Source organism: Oncorhynchus clarkii, chromosome 27 (genome assembly GCF_045791955.1).
Source record: "Oncorhynchus clarkii lewisi isolate Uvic-CL-2024 chromosome 27, UVic_Ocla_1.0, whole genome shotgun sequence".
Taxonomy (NCBI): Eukaryota; Metazoa; Chordata; class Actinopteri; order Salmoniformes; family Salmonidae; genus Oncorhynchus; species Oncorhynchus clarkii.
This window is the reverse complement of record NC_092173.1, coordinates 17,799,716-17,822,664: the sequence shown is the minus strand read 5'-3', so window position 1 is coordinate 17,822,664 and position 22,949 is coordinate 17,799,716. Positions and strand designations below refer to the sequence as shown.

General features: G+C 44.4%; 3 protein-coding genes across 3 annotated transcripts; 1 reads left to right on the top strand and 2 right to left on the bottom strand.

Annotated features, from left to right (window-relative positions):
* Positions 1–374: 374 nt before the first annotated feature.
* On the bottom strand, positions 375–15,106 carry LOC139385866 (NAD(+) hydrolase SARM1). Its single transcript, XM_071131145.1, has 10 exons — positions 13,916–15,106; positions 13,351–13,738; positions 12,963–13,193; positions 8,344–8,556; positions 7,437–7,528; positions 7,157–7,350; positions 6,779–6,911; positions 5,865–6,054; positions 2,630–2,751; positions 375–2,400 (listed from the first exon to the last, which is right to left on the bottom strand). Exons 1-10 carry the CDS (start codon positions 14,392–14,394, stop codon positions 2,268–2,270), a joined length of 2,175 nt encoding a protein of 724 aa, XP_070987246.1. The 5' UTR covers positions 14,395–15,106; the 3' UTR covers positions 375–2,267.
* Positions 15,107–17,825: 2,719 nt separating this feature from the next.
* LOC139386320 (vitronectin-like) lies at positions 17,826–22,792 on the top strand. The gene is made up of 8 exons (XM_071131842.1): positions 17,826–18,224; positions 18,457–18,576; positions 18,778–19,293; positions 20,188–20,327; positions 20,559–20,715; positions 20,956–21,108; positions 21,388–22,080; positions 22,203–22,792. The coding sequence occupies exons 1-8, from the start codon at positions 18,167–18,169 to the stop codon at positions 22,325–22,327; spliced, it is 1,962 nt and encodes a 653-aa protein (XP_070987943.1). The 5' UTR covers positions 17,826–18,166; the 3' UTR covers positions 22,328–22,792.
* On the bottom strand, positions 19,234–20,178 carry LOC139386321 (zonadhesin-like). The gene is made up of 2 exons (XM_071131844.1): positions 19,393–20,178; positions 19,234–19,324 (listed from the first exon to the last, which is right to left on the bottom strand). The coding sequence occupies exons 1-2, from the start codon at positions 20,075–20,077 to the stop codon at positions 19,254–19,256; spliced, it is 756 nt and encodes a 251-aa protein (XP_070987945.1). The 5' UTR covers positions 20,078–20,178; the 3' UTR covers positions 19,234–19,253.
* Positions 22,793–22,949: the final 157 nt, after the last annotated feature.

The window sequence follows — 22,949 nt, the reverse complement described above, 5'->3', positions numbered from 1 at the left end:
TAAAAAGGGAACGAATGGATGATTAAATCATGCAGATGATATACTTGGTAACACTTAAATTTAAGTGGCTACTAAATTTAAGTGGCTACTTGTGGCTACTTATGAAATTACATTATAAAACATTCATACCTTGTAGATTCAGACGCGGAACATATGAAACTCTACAATAGAGCAAGACGCAAACGTTTGTGTTTTATCATGAGCGTTTCACAACTATGGGCCTTCTGCCTCATGCCTTACTGATTTAGTCTGCACTTTCATAAAACGATTGCATCTATTAGCCGCTAAGAATATGTTAATTATAATAAGGCATTATAACGCTTCATAAAAATCTATTTCAAGTACAGTGAAAAGAATCACAGATGCACTGTATCCTCAGGTTAGTCGTTTTTATTGCGTCACTGTATTGTTAAATGACAACACTGCCTAAGTCCTGTCCATGTATACAGTATTTAATCAACATACCTGTATTGAGAGCAACACATATATTAAGGCAACAGGGGGAAAAGCCCAGAAGAGCCATCAAAACAGTGACAAGATATAGCTAGTAGTGCTGAGAGCAAATACTGGAGCTTTAGACTGAGGTGACGTTTTGTGTTTGCCTTCCTACACACCATTTAGCAGAAGGTATGAGCACATACAGTATCTACATCATTAACAGATATGAATCTACAAAACAAGCATGTCACTGAACCTAAGAATTCCATGTTTAAAATAATGTTTTACCATTCCACTTCAGTTAATTATAGATACGATAACCTGGTGATTTTATGACTTCTGCTGTCATTTTGCAACACTTACGTAATATTTAAACTGATAATCAGATACTGCATGATTGTTTTGGTTGGATGTTTCTAGAATCTTTATCTTGTCACAGATAATAGTATAGTAAGACTGTAGGTGCATGCTGGTACATGTCTAAGAAGGATCCTCGATGTGAGCCAAGTATACAGTATTTAGCTCTGCCCTCAATGTGGTAACATTTATCTACTGAACTGCTTCTATCCAATAGATAGAAGCAAGTGAACTAAGGCTAACTGTCAAGCAGCCAAATCAATGACAGAATCTCTTAGCGTTAAGAAGGAACCAAACCACAAATCAGTATTGTAGATACAGCGGTTTAGCCGAACAAAGTAACAGCATGTTGTGACTGTATACTACAAGACTTTCTGACAGGAAGATGATGTAACTGTTTTCATGGAGTAGCTTCAGCCTTAAGGGGTAGTGTAGATACTGGTTTTGTAAACTAATTGTATCTTTGTGAACAGAGAGTGAGAGCGTCTATCCGTTTTCACATCGGCAAGATGCTTTGATAATGGTAGTTTTCATTGCCTTAAGCTTATAGTTCTTTGTGAACCTCTGGTTGTTGCTAAGCACATGAGCACAAGTTTGTAATGAGTATATGTAGCTGGTCGGATCTGAACCCCTCTCTCCTGGTCCGGAAACTAACACCTTAACCATTAGACTAATTACCCCTTGGGCAGAGGGTGACACTGGCTTTAAGTCACAGGCAGGGCTACCTCATCACGAGAGCAGGATTCCAAATCACTGTTACATATAGAGATCGTACATCATCTCTGTTGGATTAGGCTGTTTGCCATCACCTAGGTTACACTATCATAAAGAGACATATCAAATACGGGCAGCAGCTGACCACCAATGAGCATTCAGGGTTTCATTTATAAGCACCATGAGAAAAAAAGAGATATAGTATTTCCCATACGCTATATAGTTTACAATGGATCATTATTAAAAACCAGGATATTGTTTTGTCTTAGAAAGTATGGGCCTATTTAAAACAATGAGAGTGTAGTGTTATTTAGAGGCAACAGAGATACTCCAGATTGTTATTATGTGTTATGCTCGGTGCCAGCGATAGCTGATATATCACACTGGTTATTTCCTGAGAGACACTAAATATCCCTGACCACGCCAATAACAGCTTATGACTGTGGCCCTGCAGTTTAAGGGAGTAGTACATGGTATTTAGAAGTGCTGAAACCCCAAATTACATTTAGTATTTACGCTATGGACTATAATAACGCTATGGACTATAATAACTTTACATCTGGATCAACGGCTAGTAGCAAAGCCATCTCATTAGCATATGATCTAAATACAGCCTATTAAACATGTCTTCACATGCACAGAGTTAGAGCTGACCAACCAGAGCTCAGACCACGCTCTGTTTGGTATTATTGATTACTGATCACTATTGGTCACCATTTTACATCATCACAGACCAGAGGATCTCCAATCAGAGGCCTCTATTTCTTCTGTGGTCCCTGAGGCCCCTTGGGGCAGTCTGTCTTGGGGCTGTCGGTCAGGTCTTGGCTGGGGTTGCCCATGAGGAAACGTAGGATCTTCTCAATGGTGGCCTCCTGGTACTCATGGGACCACCTGTATCCAGAGAGAGAGAGGAAGGGAGGGAGAGGAAGAGGGAGTCAGATGAAGAGAGAGGGAAGGAGAAAGAGAAGTGAAGAGAGATGGAAAGAGAAAGTGATAGAGAAAGGAGGAGAACAAAAATGAAAGAGATTTGATTCCTAATAAGTACACTTCAGATAAATGTCCAAACTGCCAATCATTCTCAAACAGATTCTGCGGTACTGTATCTCTCTCTGTGACTCACTTGATGCCATTGAAGTTTAGGATAGTTTTCATGTCCTCGGGAAGAGTGTTTGGGTCAGGCCACAGGAAGTTATCAGTTACAGGGACAATGTTCTTCTTTCCAGCCAGAGCTGTGACAATCTCCTGCAGGATTTACGAGAGCTATGTTAAATCACGGACAGACACAGAATGCCCCCGCAGACATGGAATGTCTACGTAAGGGGCAGGGGTATATGGGACAAATAATCTCTCAAATCTATGTCTAATATTGTATATCACCAACATATAGATGGAACATCTAGACATGTAAAGGCCAGGGTGACCGGATTATACACATAGAAAATACTATAGGATCTACAGTTGAAGTCGGAAGTTTACATACACCTTAGCCAAATACAGTGCCTTGCGAAAGTATTCGGCCCCCTTGAACTTTGAGAACTTTTGCCACATTTCAGGCTTCAAACATAAAGATATAAAACTGTATTTTTTTGTGAAGAATCAACAGCAAGTGGGACACAATCATGAAGTGGAACGACATTTATTGGATATTTCAAACTTTTTTAACAATTCAAAAACTGAAAAATTGGGCGTGCAAAATTATTCAGCCCCTTTACTTTCAGTGCAGCAAACTCTCTCCAGAAGTTCAGTGAGGATCTCTGAATGATCCAATGTTGACCTAAATGACTAATGATGATAAATACAATCCACCTGTGTGTAATCAAGTCTCCATATAAATGCACCTGCACTGTGATAGTCTCAGAGGTCCGTTAAAAGCGCAGAGAGCATCATGAAGAACAAGGAACACACCAGGCAGGTCCGAGATACTGTTGTGAAGAAGTTTAAAGCCGGATTTGGATACAAAAATATTTCCCAAGCTTTAAACATCCCAAGGAGCACTGTGCAAGCGATAATATTGAAATGGAAGGAGTATCAGACCACTGCAAATCTACCAAGACCTGGCCGTCCCTCTAAACTTTCAGCTCATACAAGGAGAAGACTGATCAGAGATGCAGCCAAGAGGCCCATGATCACTCTGGATGAACTGCAGAGATCTACAGCTGAGGTGGGAGACTCTGTCCATAGGACAACAATCAGTCGTATATTGCACAAATCTGGCCTTCATGGAAGAGTGGCAAGAAGAAAGCCATTTCTTAAAGATATCCATAAAAAATGTTGTTTAAAGTTTGCCACAAGCCACCTGGGAGACACACCAAACATGTGGAAGAAGGTGCTCTGGTCAGATGAAACCAAAATGTACTTTTTTGGCAACAATGCAAAACGTTATGTTTGGCGTAAAAGCAACACAGCTCATCACCATGAACACACCATCCCCACTGTCAAACATGGTGGTGGCAGAATCATGGTTTGGGCCTGCTTTTCTTCAGCAGGGACAGGGAAGATGGTTAAAATTGATGGGAAGATGGATGGAGCCAAATACAGGACCATTCTGGAAGAAAACCTGATGGAGTCTGCAAAAGACCTGAGACTGGGACGGAGATTTGTCTTCCAACAAGACAATGATCCAAAACATAAAGCAAAGTCTACAATGGAATGGTTCAAAAATAAACATATCCAGGTGTTAGAATGGCCAAGTCAAAGTCCAGACCTGAATCCAATCGAGAATCTGTGGAAAGAACTGAAAACTGCTGTTCACAAATGCTCTCCATCCAACCTCACTGAGCTCGAGCTGTTTTGCAAGGAGGAATGGGAAAAAAATTCAGTCTCTCGATGTGCAAAACTGATAGAGACATACCCCAAGCGACTTACAGCTGTAATCGCAGCAAAAGGTGGCGCTACAAAGTATTAACTTAAGGGGGCTGAATAATTTTGCACGCCCAATTTTTCAGTTTTTGATTTGTTAAAAAAGTTTGAAATATCCAATAAATGTCGTTCCACTTCATGATTGTGTCCCACTTGTTGTTGATTCTTCACAAAAAAATACAGTTTTATATCTTTATGTTTGAAGCCTGAAATGTGGCAAAAGGTCGCAAAGTTCAAGGGGGCCGAATACTTTCGCAAGGCACTGTACTTTTAAACCCAGTTTTTCACAATTCCTGACATTTAATCCTAGTACAAATTCCCTGTCTTAGGTCAGTTAGGATCACCACTTTATTTTAAGAATGTGAAATGTCAGAAATGTCACTTTTCGCACCAAAGTACGTTCATCTCTAGGAGACAGAATGCGTCTCCTTCCTGAGCGGTATGACGGCTGCATGGCCCCATGGTGTTTATACTTACGTACTATTGTTTGTACAGATGAACATGGTACCTTCAGGCATTTGGAAATTGCTCCCAAGGATGAACCAGACTTGTGGAGTTCTACAATTTTGTTCTGAGGTCTTGAAATACATCCACAGGTACACATCCAATTGACTCAAATTATGTCAATTCGCCTATCAGAAGCTTCTAAAGCCATGACATCATTTTCTGGAATTTTCCAAGCTGTTTAAAGGCACAATCAACTTTGTGTATGTAAACTTCTGACCCACTGGAATTGTGATACAGTGAATTATAAGTGAAATAATCTGTCTGTAAACAATTGTTGGAAAAATGTTTTGTGTCATGCACAAAGTAGATGTCCTAACCGACTCGACAAAACTATAGTTTGTTAAAAATAAATTTGTGGAGTGGTTCGAAAAACGAGTTTTAATGACTCCAACCTAAAAGTATGTAAACTTCCGACTTCAACTGTATGTGGGAATGCTGTTCATCGACTACAACTCAGCGTTCAACACTATAGGGCCCTCGAAGCTCATCACCAAGCTCAGGACCCTGGGACTGAACTCCTCCCTCTGTTCTCAATCCTGGACTTACTGACGGGCCACCCCCATGCGGTGAGAGTAGGCAACAACACATCCGCCACGCTAACCCTCAACACGTGAGCCCTCGTCACATACACTGCTGCTACTGTTTATTATCTATCCTGTTGCCTAGTCCCTTTACCCCTACCTATATGTACATATCTAACTCAATTACCTCGTACCCCTGCACAAGGACTCGGTACTGGTACCCCGTGTATATAGCCAAGTTATCTTTACTCATTGTGTATTTATTCTGTGTGTTATTCTTTTCTCTGCATTGTTGGAAAAGGTCCCTAAGTAAGCATTTCACTGTTTGTCTCCACCTGTTGTTTACAAAGTATGTGACAAATACAATTTGATTTGAACATCTAGACAGGTAGCTGCAGCTGTGTACTATTGGATCTGTATTCTTCTGTATGCAGCACAGATCTATGTATAGATCTGTCTATGTCTGACCTTGTGTACCCAGTCCTTCATTCCAGTGTCGCCCATGCACTTGTCGAGGGCGTTGGCAGAAAGCACCAGGATGAAGTTCCGTGCCCGCTGGACGCTCTGGATCAGCTTGTCAGCAAACTTCCCTGCTTCCAGCTTCTCCACGTCAATGAACACACTGAAACCTCTGACCTGAAGGTGGACCTTCAACAGACTGGGGGGAGAGAGAGGGAGGGGAGAGAGAGGAGGTGGAGAGAGAGGGAGGGGAGAGAGAGGGAGTGGAGAGAGGGAGTGGAGAGAGGGAGACAGAGAAAAAGGTGGGGAGAAAGTAACAATTGACGATCTACAGATCTTAGACTCCAGATAATCCTGACGAACCTGATTAAGGTGTTTGTCTTCCAAAGCTCCCTAGCTTTCCCTCTCTTTCCCTCTCTTTCCCTCTCCCTAGCTTTCCCTCTCTTTCCCTCTCTTTCCCTCTCCCTAGCTTTCCCTCTCTTTCCCTCTCCCTAGCTTTCCCTCTCTTTCCCTCTCTTTCCCTCTCCCTAGCTTTCCCTCTTTTTCCCTCTCTTTCCCTCTCTTTCCCTCTCCCTAGCTTTCCCTCTCTTTCCCTCTCTTTCCCTCTCCCTAGCTTTCCCTCTCTTTCCCTCTCTTTCCCTCTCCCTAGCTTTCCCTCTCTTTCCCTCTCTTTCCCTCTCCCTAGCTTTCCCTCTCTTTCCCTCTCTTTCCCTCTCCCTAGCTTTCCCTCTCTTTCCCTCTCCCTCTCTTTCCCTCTCCCTCTCTTTCCCTCTCCCTAGCTTTCCCTCTCTTTCCCTCTCCCTCTCTTTCCCTCTCCCTCTCTTTCCCTCTCCCTAGCTTTCCCTCTCTTTCCCTCTCCCTCTCTTTCCCTCTCCCTAGCTTTCCCGCTCTCCCTCTCCCTCTCCATCTCCCTCTCTCCATACCTGGCGAGCTGGGAACCGGTGGTCCTGCGGTAGCTAATAAACACATCCGGTCCAGGGGGTTGGGCATCGGTCAGACACGGCTTTATCGGCCTACGGGTGGCTGCCAGGATCTTGGCGCGGTGGATGCCGTTCTCTAGAAGGAGAAAATGAATACTTTATTCTCCATTATAAACTGGGTGGTTCGAGCCCTGAATGCTGATTGGCTGACAGCCGTGGTATTCTACGGGTATGACAAAACATTTATTTTTACTGCTCCGATTTGCGTCGTGCCTAAGAACAGCACTTAGCTGTGGTATATAGGCAATATACCACACCCCCCCGGGCCTTATTGCTTAATTGTCTCGCAGGGAACGTAAATGTGTCTTTTGGTTCACCCACCTACGTAACAGTCTGACTGGAGCTGCTGGTCGGTGAGGTGGAGGACGTTCTTGCGGTCCACTCCAGACTGTACCAGGCCGTATGTGTACTGGCGGAAGCGCGGGTCCACCTCACCCAGCCAGTCAGCCATGTTGTTGGGGTCACAGGTCGAGTAGTTGGCGTAGGTCTTCAGCACGCGCAGGTCACGGAGGAACCTCGAAGACAACACAAAATGGAGTGGGCAGGGTAAGTCAGGGATTTTACTTCAATGTTCAATTTAACTGAAGTTGACTGAACTAACCTCTTGCGAGTGAGTCCTGCAGTCATACCCAGGTCAGCGCTCAGATCCTGGTCTGTGATGTTCAGCAGTAGGTCGCCATCCACCTGCAGCTCCTGAAGGACGGGCACAGAGAGGAGAGAGAAAGACTGAGTGAATATAGTGAGCAAGAGGCTAAGGAGAAATACAGGTAACTGACTAAATAAAAGGAACACCAACATAAAGTGTCTTAATAAGGCGTTGGGTCACCAGAAACCAGAACAGCTTCAATGCGTCTTGGCATAGATTCTACTAGTGTCTGGAACTCTATAGGAGGGATGCGACACCATTTTTACATGAGAAATTCCATCATTTGGTGTTTTGTTGATGGTGGTGGAAAATGCTGTCTCCGCTGCAGCAGAATCTCCCAAAAGTGTTAAATTGGGTTGGGATCTGGTGACTGAGACGGCCATGGCATATGGTTAACATCGTTTTCATGCTCATCAAACCATTCAGTGACCACTCGTGCCCTGTAGATGGGGCCATTGTCATGTTATGGGGGCATAGACATGGTAGACAAAATAATGGCCAAAATAATGGCCTGCCCAGCATTTTTATACATGACCCTAAGCATGATGATATGTTAATTGCGCAATTAACTCAGGAACCACACCTGTGTGAAAGCACCTGCTTTCAATGTACATTGTATCCCTCATTTACTCAAGTGTTTCCATTATTTTGACAGTAACATGTAGGTATTCATATTTAATCGATATGAAACCAAACATTCACCTTATTTTTTCAACATCTCTACAAGGACTATAGAAGAGCATTCTCATTCGTTATTGTTCAAACCTCTTTTTCTATCGCTATCTCTCTTACTCTCACACACACACACACACACACACACACACACACACACACACACACACTGAGACACAGAAACACACACCTGGAAGCGCTCAGTGTAAGCGCTGAATCCAATCACTTGGAGCCATCTCTGCACCTCACCACCCTTCCAGTTGGGCACAGAGGACAGGATACGTCGTGGCACCTCCTCCCCCATCATCCTTAGTGCACGCTTGGCCAGGGCACAGGCCGTCCCGTTGCTGGAGTACATGACGATCCTTTTCAGGCTCTGCACCGCACCTATCTCCTGGAAGATCTGGGAGGAAGAACGCTCACACATTCAATTGTATGTCTATTGATATTGTAGGACAGGTGATTTTAATGCAGGGAAACTTAACTTAACTATTTTTTACCAAATGTTATACCACCATGTCACATGTGCAACTACAGGCAACAAAACTCTTTATCACATTTACTCCATACACAGAAACACCATACACAGAAACACCGCCTCGCTTCGCGTTCCTAGGAAACTATGCAGTATTTTTTTTTTTTACATTGGTACCCCAGGTAATCTTAGGTTTTATTACATACAGTTGGGAGGAACTATTGGATATAAGAGCAACGTCAACTCACCATCATTACGACCAGGAATACGACTTTCCCAAAGAGGATCTTCTGTTTTGCTCACCACCCAGGACAATGGATCGGATCCCAGCCGGCGAACCAAAACAACGACGCCATAAACACATCGCGCACCGCTCCCAAGCATACTACTCGCCAATGTCCTGTCTCTTGACAACAAGGTAGACGAAATCCAAGCAAGGGTAGCATTCCAGAGAGACATCAGAGACTGTAACGTCCTTTGCTTAACGGAAACATGGCTCACTCGAGACATGCTATCGGAGTCGGTACAGCCAGCTGGTTTCTTCACGCATCGCACTGACAGAAACAAGCATCTTTCTGGTAAGAAGAAGGGCGACGGGGTATGCCTTATGATTGACGAGATGTGGTGTGATCATAACAACATACAGGAACTCAAGTCCTTCTGTTCACCTGATTTAGAATTCCTCACAATCAAATGTCGACCGCATTATCTACCAAGAGAATTCTCTTCGATTAGAATCACAGACGCATATATTCCCCCCCAAGCAGACACATCGATGGCCCTGAACGAACTTCATTTGACTCTATGTAAACTGGAAACGACAAATCTTGAGGCTGCATTCATTGTAGCTGGGGATTTTAACAAGGCTAATCTGAAAACAAGACTCCCTAAATTCTATCAGCATATTGATTAAGTTATTCTAACTTCTGCGACGCATATAAGGCCCTCCCCCGCCCTCCTTTCAGAAAAGCTGACCACGACTCCATTTTGTTGCTCCCAGCCTATAGACAGAAACTAAAACAGGAAGCTCCCGCGCTTAGGTCTGTTCAACGCTGGTCCGACCAATCGGATTCCACGCTTCAAGATTGCTTCGATCACGTGGACTGGGATATGTTCCGCATTGTGTCAATCAACAACATTGGCGAATACGCTGATTCGGTGAGCGAGTTTATTAGCAAGTGCATCGGCGAAGTCGTACCCACAGCAACTATTAAAACATTCCAAAACCAGAAACCGTGGATTGATGGCAGAAGAACAAGAAATTTGGCTTGTCACCAAAAGCACTCACAAACTTTTACAGATGCACAATCGAGAGCATCCTGTCGAGCTGTATCAACGCCTGGTACGGCAACTGCTCTGCCCACAACCGTAAGGGTCTCCAGGGGGTAGTGAGGTCTGCACAACGCATCACGGGGGCAAACTACCTGCCCTCCAGGACACCTACAACACCCAATGCCACAGGAAGGCCATAAAGATCATCAAGGACAACAACCACCCGAGTCACTGCCTGTTCACCCCGCTATCATCCAGAAGGCGAAGTCAGTACAGGTGCATCAAAGCAGGGACCGAGAGACTGAAAAACAGCTTCTATCTCAAGGCCATCAGACTGTTAAACAGCCACCACTAACATTGAGTGGCTGCTACCAACATACTGACTCAACTCCAGTCAATTTAAAAATGTAAAAATGGATGAAAAATGTATCACTAGCCACTTTAAACAATGCCACTTTTATATGTTTACATACCCTACATTACTCATCTCATATGTACGTATATACTGTACTCGATACCATCTACTGCATCTTGCCTATGCCGTTCTGTACCATCACTCATTCATATATTTTCATTTACATATTCTTCATTCCTTTACACTTGTGTGTATAAGGTAGTTGTTGTGAAATTGTTAGGTTAGATTATTTGTTGGTTATTACTGCATTGTCGGAACTAGAAGCACAAGCATTTCGTTACACTCGCATTAACATCTGCTAACCATGTGTATGTGATAAATAAAATTGGATTTGATTTGACATACAAGGCTCTACCTCACCCTCCCTTTAGCAAATCTGACCACAACTATATCCTCCTGATTCCTGCTTACAAGCAAAGCAGGAAGTACCAGTAATGCGCTCAATACGGAAGTGGTCCGATGAAGAGGATGCTAAGCTAAGGGGCTATTTCATTAGCTCCGGAATTCATCCGATAACATTGAGGAGTTTACCACATCAGTCACCGGCTTCATTAGTAAGTGCATCGACGACGTCTTCCCTACAGTAACCCCAATCAAATAACATGGATTACAGGCAACATCTGAACTGAGCTGCGGGCTAGAGCTACTGCTTTCAAGGAGCGGGACAATAAGCCAGACGCTTATAAGAAATCCTGCTACAACCTCCGACGAGCCATCAAACAGGCAAAGGATCAATACAGGACTAAGACCAAATCCTACTACACCGGCTCTAAAGCTCGTCAGATGTGTTAGGGCTTGCAAATTATCACGGATTACAAAGTAAAATGCAGCAGCGAGCTGCCCAGTGACGCAAGCCTACCAGACGAGCTAAATGCCTTCTAACACTGAACCATGCATGAGAGCACCAGCAGTTCCGGACGACTGTGTGATCTCGCTGTCAGTAGCCGATGTAAGACCTTGAAACATGTTAACAATCACAAGGCCGTGGGACTAGACGGATGCCAGAACGCGTACTCTGAGCATATGCTTCACTGAGATTTTCAACCTCTCCCTGACTGAGTCTGTAATACCTACATGTTTCAAGCAGACCACCGTAGTCCCTTCACCCAAGAACGCCAAGGTAACCTGTCTAAATGTCTATTGCACAGAGCACTCACATCTGTAGCCATGAAATGCTTTGAAAGGCTGGTCATGGCTCACACGTACTTAGTCCTCTCCTGTACTCCCTGTTCACCCACAACTGCGTGTCTGTGCACAACTCCAACACCATCATTATGTTTTCTGATGACATGTCAGTGGTAGGCCTGATCACCGACAACGATGAGACCACCTACCGAGAGGAGGTCAGTGACCTGACAGTGTGTTGCCAGGACAACAACTTCTCCCTAAATGTCAGTAAGACAAAGGAACTGATTGTGGACTACAGGAAACATAGGGCCGAGTACGCCCCCATCCACATCATCAGTGCTGTAGTGGAGCGGGTTGAGAGCTTCAAGCTCCTTGTGTCCACATCACTAAGGAATGAACATGGTCCACACAAACCAACACAGTCGTGAAGAAAGCACGACAACGCCTCTTCCATTTTAGGAGGCTGAAAAGATGTGTCATGAGCCCTCAGATCCTCAAAAGGTTCTACACCTGCACTATTGAGAGCATCTTGACTGGCTGCATCACCGCTTGGTATGATAACTGCTTGACATCCGACCGCAAGGTGCTACAGAGGGTAGTGCGTACGGTTCAGTACATCACTTGGGTCAGACGAAGGCCCTAAAAATGTCCACCCAAGTTATAGACTGTTCTCTCTGCTACCGCATTGCAAGTGGTACCGATGCACTGCAAGTCTGGAACCAACAGGACTCTGAACAGCTTCTACCCCCAACCCACAAGACTATTAAATAGTTAACCAAATAGTTACCTGGACTATCTGCATTGAACCTTTTTGCTCTTTTGACTGATTACATATGCTGCTGCTACTGTTTATTATCTATCCTGTTACCCAGTCACTTTACCCCTACCTATATGTACATATCTAACTCAATTACCTTGTACACCTGCACAAGGACTCTGTACTGGTACCCTGTGTATATAGCCAAGTTATCGTTACTCCTTGTGTTATTATATTTCTATATTTCTCTCTACATTGTAAGGAAGGGCCCATAAGTAAACATTTCACTGTTAGACTACCCCTGTTGTTTAGGAAGCATGTGACAAATACAATTTGATTTGATTTGATATATAGTTAGGATGTGGGCACCAGAAGTAGTTTTGGGCCCCATAAGGTTGTTGGATGAAATCCCTGTATCCACTATCCACTAAAGCAGCGTTTCCCGAGCTCAGTCCTCGGGACCCCAAGGGGTGCACATTTTGGTTTTTGCCCTAGCACTACACAGCTGATTAATGAATCAACTAATCATCAAGCTTTGATAATATGAATCAGCTTTGTAGTGTTAGGGCCCAAACTAAAACGCGCCCCCCTTCGGGTCCTGAGGAAAGAGTTTGGGAAACGCTGGACTATAGTGCTTACCAACCATGTCGTTACTTGGAGAGCGTGACGGCTTTTGTTCCAGCCTAGCACTCACATCTGAATTCAGTAAATCAACTGCTCATCAAGGATGAACCAGTTGTGCTTTTGTTCCCTGATACTGACCTTGGTGTTGCGCTGGCGTGACTTGATGCTGGTTTCGACACACAGGTAGAAGGCAGCGATACATTTCCCCTCCAGTCTGGTCCCATCCAGTAGTGGCAGGAGCTGCTGTAGGTCTGCAGCTGTCCTCCCCTGCATGCTGTCTGCACTGTCCAGCAAGCTCCGGGCAAACTCATCAGGGTCCAGAGATGCAATAAAGGGCTCCACCAGCTCCAATGTCCCGGACTTCACCACCTATAATAATACATTTAACAGACACTTTAATCCAAAGTGATTTACAGTATTATGCACATCCATATGGGTGGCCCGAGCAGGAATCGAACCAACCACCCTAACGTTACAAGCTCCGTGCTCTACTAACTCAGCCACACAGGACCCACCCAGGACCCACCTCCTTCTCAATCTCCCGGTTATTGGCGAGCACGGCCACCGCTAAACACGCATGGAAGCGGATGAGTTCGTCCTCTTTGGAGAACGCCAATGGAAACAACCACTCAGCTGCCTGCTTCTCAATCATCAGCCGCTGGCAGCGATGGCCGCCATACATGGCGCAGTTGGCGAGCGCAACGGCACAGTGGCGAAGGACGGTGGGGTCGGTACCGCGGCACCAGAAGAGCAGGGCATCCAGGGCGCCGTTGGCGATGAGCTGTGCAGACGTCTCCTCGGTGTGTTTGAACATGTGCTCCAGGATACCTGAGACACTGCGTGCCAGCTGGGCATCCTCTGTCTCCCTCGTCAGGTTCAGGATCACCCCCAGACCCATGCGAGCCACGTAATCTCTGGATAGGAAGAGAGAGAGAGGTGAAAGGGGTAAACAAGAAGACGAGTATACAACTAGGTTTATAAAGACTAAGACTTACTGTATGTGGGTCCTAGAAACTGGCCCTAACGGTTAGGACCAAGACAATATTTTGTATAACCGAAAAAGTACATGTAGGCATGTAGTGAATACACACCTGTTCTCAGAGACCAGTATCTGCTCCAGTAGTTTGGCAGACTCATAGGTGATCTCCACAGCAGGTGTCATGAGGAGTTGCAGGAGCAGCTCCAGTCCTCCATCCAGTCGTATCCTGTTGCATATCTCCTCTGCGACCTGCCTTCCCACAGTGGGTAGAACCCAGGCCTCCTCTACTAACTGGAACGTCTCTGCTATGGCTCTGCGGGTCTCATCTAGATCCAAGGTATCTTTGGCTGATTTCAGTGTCTTGATAGCGGAGCGCAGGGCTGGGAGCGAGGTGTCCAAAACATCCTGAACGTCGGCACCGTAGACACCCGGCGAGACCGGTGGTGCTTTAGGTTCCGAGGATGAGCTAGAGCTGCCCGACCTCCGGTTCCCAATCCGGCTGACATATTCCGGTACTGTGAGTCTTTCAGAGCTGAACATGGAGAGGTATCGATAGAGTCTCCAGAGGAAAACGGTTAGAGATAAGAGCATCCACCGACTAGCTCTGACAGGGCCCAGAGGGCCTGTGGCAGGCCCTGATCAATAACAGATCAATTGTCTATTTCTCAGGAGAAATAAACCGGTGCATATTAACCTGGTTAGAACTGAATGGGAAACAATGTTTGTCTTGCATTCGAGTTGTTTAGATACATAAACAAACCACAATAGGTGAAATTACAATCCGGACTGGATACTAAACTTCAAATGAAAAGTGACAGCTTTTAGTAAATTGCATCACCATCACACTGATGTCATCTTTGAAAATAAGTGGATAAAGACATACTCATCTCGCATCATCATGACCAAGCAGTCACACTATGCTTGCATTTAAACACGGATGTCCTCCGTTTTTTTCCTATCATTTACACGAGGCCTTCTTGTATCAAATTATGTCTACTCAGAATAACCCGACTCCAAATAAATGATCAAGCCTCCACTGTATCCACTATGAAATAATGTATCACCACTGCGGATGTTCATTCACAAAGCTGCTAGACGGGATTTTTTTCTCTAAAAGCCCATTACACAAATGACGTTTACCAGCTGGATGGAGAAATATAAACAGCTCTGTTGTCTTCTGTCTCTCGCTTGCATTACTGAGATTTAATCCAGACAAAGACGCACTGTTCATCAAAATGCCTCTCACGGTTTTCCTTTTTCCTCTCTATTCACATGACTCTCTATTGCTATGCTTTAAACCACACAAAATATATATCTTATTTCCGTATTATTAAAATAGCCCTCTCTTTGACATCCTTTCCTCAGCATCTTCGAGCATCCTGAAACTAGGACCGCCCATTACCTTCAGGATATATTTACAGACCAACTGTCTTGCCGAGGTCTGCTCAGCAACAAAGCGCCAGTATGTTGCTCGTCTCCACTATGCCCCCTTGTGGATCAAGGTAGAAGCATAATCAATCCACAAGGTGTTACACACATAAACTGTGCTAAACATGTTGTTATGGAGCTACAATAAGATAAAACCGTGCACATCAATTACTAGATCAGCAGAAGCAAATAACAATATGTTGTCCATTGTAGTCATTAGGCCTTTTACTGTTGCTTAAAGGGTCAATCTGTGATTTCTACATCAATCTTTGGACTTTTTAATTCATGATATAGGCCACAGTGCCTTCAGAAAGTAGTCTTACCCCTTGATTTATTGCACATTTAGTTGTATTACAGCCTGAATTAAAATTGATTAAATAAAACATTTTCTCAACAATCTCCACACCATAAGTATTCAGCCCTCTGAGTCATTACTTTGTAGAAGCACCTTTGGCAGCGTTTACAGTTGTGAGTCTTTCTGGGTACGTCTCTAAGAGCTTTCCACACCTGGATTGTGAGACATTATTCAAATTTTTTCCAAGCAGATTTAAGTCAAAATTATAACTCGGCCACCCAGGAACATTCACTGTCTTCTTGGTAAGCAACTCTTTGTAGTGACTGGATGTATCGATACACCATCCAAAGTGTAATTAATAACTTCACCATGCTCAAAGAGATATACAATGTCTGATTTATTTGTGCCTATCTACCAATAAGTATCCTTCTTTGTCAGGCATTGGAAAACCTCTCTGGTCTTTGTGTTTGAATCTATGTTTGAAATTCACTGCTCGACTGAGGGACCTTACAGATAATTGTATGTGTGGGGTGCAGAGATGGGGTAGTCATTCAAAAGTAATGTTAAACACTATTATTGAACACAGAATGAGTTCATGCAACTTGTTAAGCACATTTTTACTCATGAACGTATTATGGTTTGCCATAACAAAGGGGTTGAATAATAGTTTACTCAAGACATTTCAGCTTTTCATTTTTAATGAATTTGTAAAATTGTTGAAAAACATAATTTGACTTTGACATTATGGGACATTGTGTGTTGGTCAGTGATAAACAATTCAGGCTGTAACAACAACATTTTGAAGAAATCAAGGGGTGTGAATACTTTCTGAAGGCACTGTATAGCCATTGATTCTTGAATAATATCATTCATAAATACTTCATGAGCTTGGTTTTAGTTCAACTGAGTGACCCCATCACAACCCAAAATATCACCTTGTTTGACTCTTTTGTTTGAAAAACTGTAATTTTAAACAAACACTGTATAGCCTCAAAACATGGTTTAAACTATACATTTTATAGCATGGTTGGTCAGTCCTTGCATTCATAGCTCTGATAACTATGAATTTTAGATTGGTTACATTTCTCCAGCCCCATCCCTCAGCTGTTTACCGAAACATTGGCAGGGTAGGGTAGTCGCTTTTTTATTGTTCAAATTGCAGACTGCCCCTTTAATGATTATAATTTACATAATTTACAACATTTACAAATAGTGTCAGTGATTCTCTTATCAACCAGACCAACAAGGCCACTAAAAGAAACTGTGTTAGGTCTACACTACTGATCACTCGGACATCTATACTGTGAGATTTTGGATTTTGCGCAACCTACCTAGTAGGCTTATGTAACTTCTTCAAAGTAGATTAACTAGACAATTGGAACACAAACTCTCTCGCTCATTTTGAAAAGTTTATTCCCAAAAAGAAATATCCACCAATTTTTCACGTTTGTGTTTTTTCATTAGAAATGATTGGTTATGGGTACCTTAATTTGTGTTTAAAATATTACTGTTCTCAGATTCATAGATTTTAGATGTGTATTACATTGTGTTATTTTTTTGCTCAACGCTAATTATTAATTGTTTAGCTGGAATGGAATGTTCGTATATATTGTATATTTGACTATGATATGTGATTGTCTCAGCTAGCTATCTTAATAGTGTAAGTCGCTTTTGTCACGACTCCCACCGAAGGTGGCTCCCCTGCCTGTTCGGGCGGGGCGGCGCTCGGCGGTCGTCGTCGCCGGTCTACTAGCTGCCACCGATCCCCTTTTCCTTTTCTGTTTGTTATGTCTTATTGGTTGCACCTGTCTCTTATTTTGTTTTGATTCAGGACTATTTAACCTGTTAGACCCGCCTGTTTTTGTGCGGGCTTGTTTTCTGTCAGTCGAGGTTGGTGTGTGTAGTGGTCCAGTCTGTTTGTCCCCTGTGTTGGGTTGGACAATTTTTGATTATTCGCCTGTTGTTTTGGGCGTTATATTGGAGGCCGAAATAAAGTCCGGTTTCCTCATTATCCTCTGCTCTTGACTCCGCACCCACCACTCCAGGCTTTGTGACAGCTCTGGATAAGAGCATCTGCTAAATGACTAAAGTGTCAAATGCAAATGTTACAGGTCTCATATTACTGTATTGATTCATTTTGTAAAAACATTTTGTAATTATTGATGTCACAAATGTATCATTTGTACAGTTCTTTATTACAAATGTCGTTATTTGTTACTTTGACTATGTAAAACCATCAGTACTACTTATTTCTCTGAGAGTGAGGCAGATATATAGCGTTTTGCAACAACAAAAAATGCTTATTTGTCACTGAAATGAAACCATCAAGGGATAGATGTCATTGAACAACCCCATGCCATGATTAGATAGTGATAAAAAACACCAATCTCTTTCACAAGTTCTTTAAACGATGAAAGCTAACTACCAGCATTTGATATAAAGCATTTTTGAGTGAAACTCTTTATTTACTGATTGCTTCAGCAAAAACAAGGTTGAAACAAGGTTTAAGTAAACATTCTGTAGAGGTGAATGACACTGGTAGCCATTGCATTGCATTTGTAATTGATTAGTAGCACACTGTTCTCTATTCCCTGGGTCCTCTCCGTCACACACCCAGAGAGACCCAGAGAGACAGACAGCATGAAGCTCGGGCTGATACTCCTGCTAGCCGGGCTAGCTACTGTGTTTGCTGCAGAGGGTAAGTATACCATTAAAAATCAATAGTCTAGATTGACTTGAAAATGTAGTGGTGACGCTTTGGTTGAAATTAAACTGAGTTGTTACTGGTGAAGGAGAACTCATGAATTTCAAGATAGTATTTGGAAACTCAGTTAGGGACTATATATTGGAGTTGGTGGAGGTATTCCCAAACATTTTTGCTGTTCTATAAGTCATATATAAGTTACCTCTCTGTGCTGTCCTTGTGTCAGAGTCATGCATGGACCGCTGTGAGAATGGCTTCGACTCCAAGAAGGATTGCCAGTGTGACACCATGTGTCGGTACTACAAGAGCTGCTGCTCAGACTACGAGACCACCTGTCATATGAAAAGTAAAAAGAGTTGTATATGTGTGTGTGTTTGTATATTGATTGTTAGAAAAGTCCCAGATTTCCCTTTTAACAACCTTTAAAGGTAATATTGAATAATGCACCACTGATTAACATGGTAATGAGTTGCATATGTTCAACATTCATATATTTTGCTATTAATTCATTGTGTGATTAATTTAATGTGACCTCTGTTTCCTTCAGCACGTGGGGACACCTTTGAATTTGCAGAGGATGATGATGGTCCATTTACCCCTACAACGCCCACCTTCCCGACCCAACCTGAAGACAGGGAATCCAGCTCCTCAGGGGGCCAACATAGGCAACTCACACGCCTCATAACCCCCAACACCACCCCTACTCTTGACAAAATTGCCACAAAGATAACCCCAGTCACAGAGCCAGCTAGAGGCACAGCTCGAGGCCCACAGAGAGGCCAGGTCCCAGGGGTAGTCCCACTCCCGGAGGCAGCTAAAGCCACCAAGGCACCGTCGGCAACACAGGCAGGTAGAGGCTCAGATAGAGGCCAGTTCCCAGCGGTAGTCCCACTCCCAGAGACAGCTATAGCCACCGAGGCAACATCAGTCCCACAGACAACCACAGAGGAAGTGGTGACGACCACCAAGGCTCCGGTAGTAGACCCAGATGCTGAGCCATGCAGCAGCAGGCCCTGGGACTCCCTAATGCAGCTCAAGAACGGCTCTGTCTACGCCTTCAGAGGTAAGGGTCTTCATGGGTCGTACCCCGTCACCTTCAGGGGTAAGGGTCTTCATGGGTCTTACTCCGTCACCTTCAGGGGTAAGGGTCTTACTCCGTCACCTTCAGGGGTAAGGGTCTTCATGGGTCGTACCCCGTCACCTTCAGGGGTAAGGGTCTTCATGGGTCGTACCCCGTCACCTTCAGGGGTAAGGGTCTTCATGGGTCGTACCCTGTCACCTTCAGGGGTAAGGGTCTTCATGGGTCTTACTCTGTCACCTTCAGGGGTAAGGGTCTTCATGGGTCGTACCTCATCACCTTCAGAGGTAAGGGTCTTCATGGGTCGTACCCTGTCACCTTCAGGGATAAGGGTCTTCATGGGTCGTACCCCATCACCTTCAGAGGTAAGGGTCTTCATGGGTCGTACCCCGTCACCTTCAGGGGTAAGGGTCTTCATGGGTCGTACCCCATCACCTTCAGAGGTAAGGGTCTTCATGGGTTGTACCCCGTCACCTTCAGGGGTAAAGGTCTTCATGGGTCTTACTCCGTCACCTTCAGAGGTAAGGGTCTTCATGGGTCGTACCCGGTCACCTTCAGGGGTAAGGGTCTTCATGGGTCTTACTCCGTCACCTTCAGGGGTAAGGGTCTTCATGGGTCTTACCCTGTCACCTTCAGGGGTAAGGGTCTTCATGGGTCGTACCCTGTCACCTTCAGGGGTAAGGGTCTTCATGGGTCTTACTCCGTCACCTTCAGAGGTAAGGGTCTTCATGGGTCTTACTCCGTCACCTTCAGAGGTAAGGGTCTTCATGGGTCTTACTCCGTCACCTTCAGAGGTGTCGGTGAGTGGGAGAAAAACACCAGGAGAGGTTTTGTTTATCTGTATCTCTATGTAGGTGTTTGTTTTGTGTCCTTTCCTAGGGGAGTGGTTCTTTGAGCTGGATGAGAAGTCGGTGATGCCCGGCTACCCCAAACTGATCCAGGACATCTGGGGTATCAGAGGGCCTATAGATGCTGCCTTTACACGTATCAACTGCCAGGGCAAGACATACATGTTCAAGGTGGGATGAATACCCTGGCTAGAGAGCGTAGATTAAAGATGAAATGTTGGTAGGACGGTAGAAGGTTGGCAATGGACGTTATATCTCTAGCTGTCTGTATTTATTATACATTTTGTAAATGTAATACATTTGTTACATTGCCAACTTCACTGATATAAATTACATTTATTCATTCCAAACTGACATTTATTAATTTCAAACAGATTTTTCAAATTGCAAATCCTCCAACAGGGTAACAAGTACTGGCGGTTTGATGATGGTGTGCTGGAGGCGGACTATCCTAGGGATATCAACGTGGGCTTTGAGAAGATACCAGACGACGTGGACGCAGCCTTCGCCATAGCAGCCCCTGGACACCACAGCAAAGAGAAGGTCTACTTCTTCAAAGGTCACACCAAATCTTAAATGAAGAACATACAATACACCAGGCAGTTGCTAATTGAATTAATTGTTGAATTAATTTTTGTGTTTAAACTTGAGAATACCTCTCAATGATAGTCCTCCTCCTGAACGTATTCAAATGATGGAAGATATAGCCACAATGAAGTGACTAACTCACTGTTTCCAGTGTATTTCTTTTCACATAATCTGTTTTGTTAACAGACCCGTTGTTTGTCTGTGTTCCCAGGTGACCAGTACTACCAGTATGAGTTCAAGCACCAGCCATCACATGAGGAGTGTATCAAGATGGCAGCTGGGTCTCCCTCCGCTCTGTTCACAGCCTACACTGACATCTACCACAACAACTGGGAGGAACTCTTCAACATGCTCTTCAGAGGCAGTAAGACGCTGTGGCGCTTTCTCAATGATCTTTTCTTGTGACCTCACTTCCTCTTTCCATTCCTCCTTCTCCAAACGCATTGGAGAAGAAGATCCAAGTCTATTACCTGTGGACCTTCTCATCCAATGCGTATTGAGGAGGTGAAGAAAGAGGATATAAGGAATAATTCATGGCACAATGTTGACTTTAACAAAGTGGTTGCTTAACAAACAAGAAAAGTTTTCAAGCTAGCCCCCACCATATAATGCTACATCTCATCTGCCATTCTCTCTCCCCCAGTCCCCAACCACCATGGTGGGCATCGGTTCATCAACAAGGACTGGATAGGCATCAAGGCCCCAGTGGACGCTGTCATGACAGGGAGACTCTACATCACCCCCAGGCCACTGGCCCCACCCCTGTTCCCACCCGTACCCCCTTTACGGGACCACAACAACGGGAGGCGCCAGCCATGGGACCAACAGTGGGGGCAGTATGGTCAACAGGATCAGTTAAATGGACAGCAAAATGGACAACAATATGGACAACAATATGGACAACAAGTGCAACAATATGGACAGCAGTGGGAACAGCAGTGGGGCCACCGCAGAAGTAGGCGCCAGTCTTACTGGGGTGCCGGGACGGGAATGGCTATGGGGCAGGCGTTCGCAGAGAAGGGGATGGATATGGGGAAACGATTCGCTGAGAAGGGTATGGATCTCGGTCGGAAGCTGGCGGAAAGGAGGATGGCTATGGAGGGGATGTTTGGAGGGTGGGACATGCGTCGAACGGATGCCAGGGATGAAGACAGAGACAGGGATAGAAGGAGGGATGACCAGGATAGGAGGAGGGATGACCAGGACAGGAGGAGGGATGACCAGGACAGAAGAGATGGATACAACTATGACTCCAGATACAACGCTGAGGGGAGGGCCTACTGGGAGTTTGTCAACAAGGGCCAGCCAGTGCAGAGCGTCTACTTCTTCAAGGGAGGTAAGGAAGGATACTTTATTGTCCTATTGCTTTTTTCTTTTTAACCTCCCATTAAACACACACCCTAAGGGCACAGAACAACTCGAAATCCACCAGACATATTCTCTGTATTCGTTTTCCAGATAAATACTACAGAGTGGATCTGAAGACCAAGAAAGTGGACCCAGCCAGCCCTCCTTACCCCAGGTCCATTGGCAAGTACTGGCTGGGCTGCCCTGAAAAACACCTGGAGGCCGAGAAGAAATAGATTCACAACTGGATAAAGAAACATATGCAGTATGTCGAAACATGTTTTACATCAAAGACTCAAATAGACAGTAATTTAAAGCTGGATAATTAGAAGAATCACTTGAAAAATGAAAGGAGAGCCGCACACTCTAGGAGCTCCGATGCAATACTTTAATAACCTCATATCCAACATTTCGACAGACAAGCTGATACCCTGATGAAGACAGCTTGTCTGTCGAGACGTTGGATATTAGGTTAATAAAGTATTGCATCGGAGCTCCTAGAGTGTGCGGCTCTCCTTTCATTTTTCAAGCGTTCTACTCCGCTAGCCAGCGCCTCGCCTAAATAGGTGTGCGTTTCTTTCGCCTCTAAATTAGAAGAATCACTTCACAAAAATGTTCTGTTATGAGGACATTTCTCTTTGTACCTGGAATACTTGTGTGTAATACTTTTATAATTAAACATTTTCTAGCTGTAAAGGGTACCCACGTGTTATTGGGGGTATTGAAATTAATCCAAGCCTCAATTCAGTCAAAGTGGACTTGTAGTATTTGCGCTGTAGCTCCCCTTATTGGAGATCAATGAAGGCCCACCCATCTCTGTTCCCCACCCCCTCTGTTCCCCATGATTTGGGGCAAAGT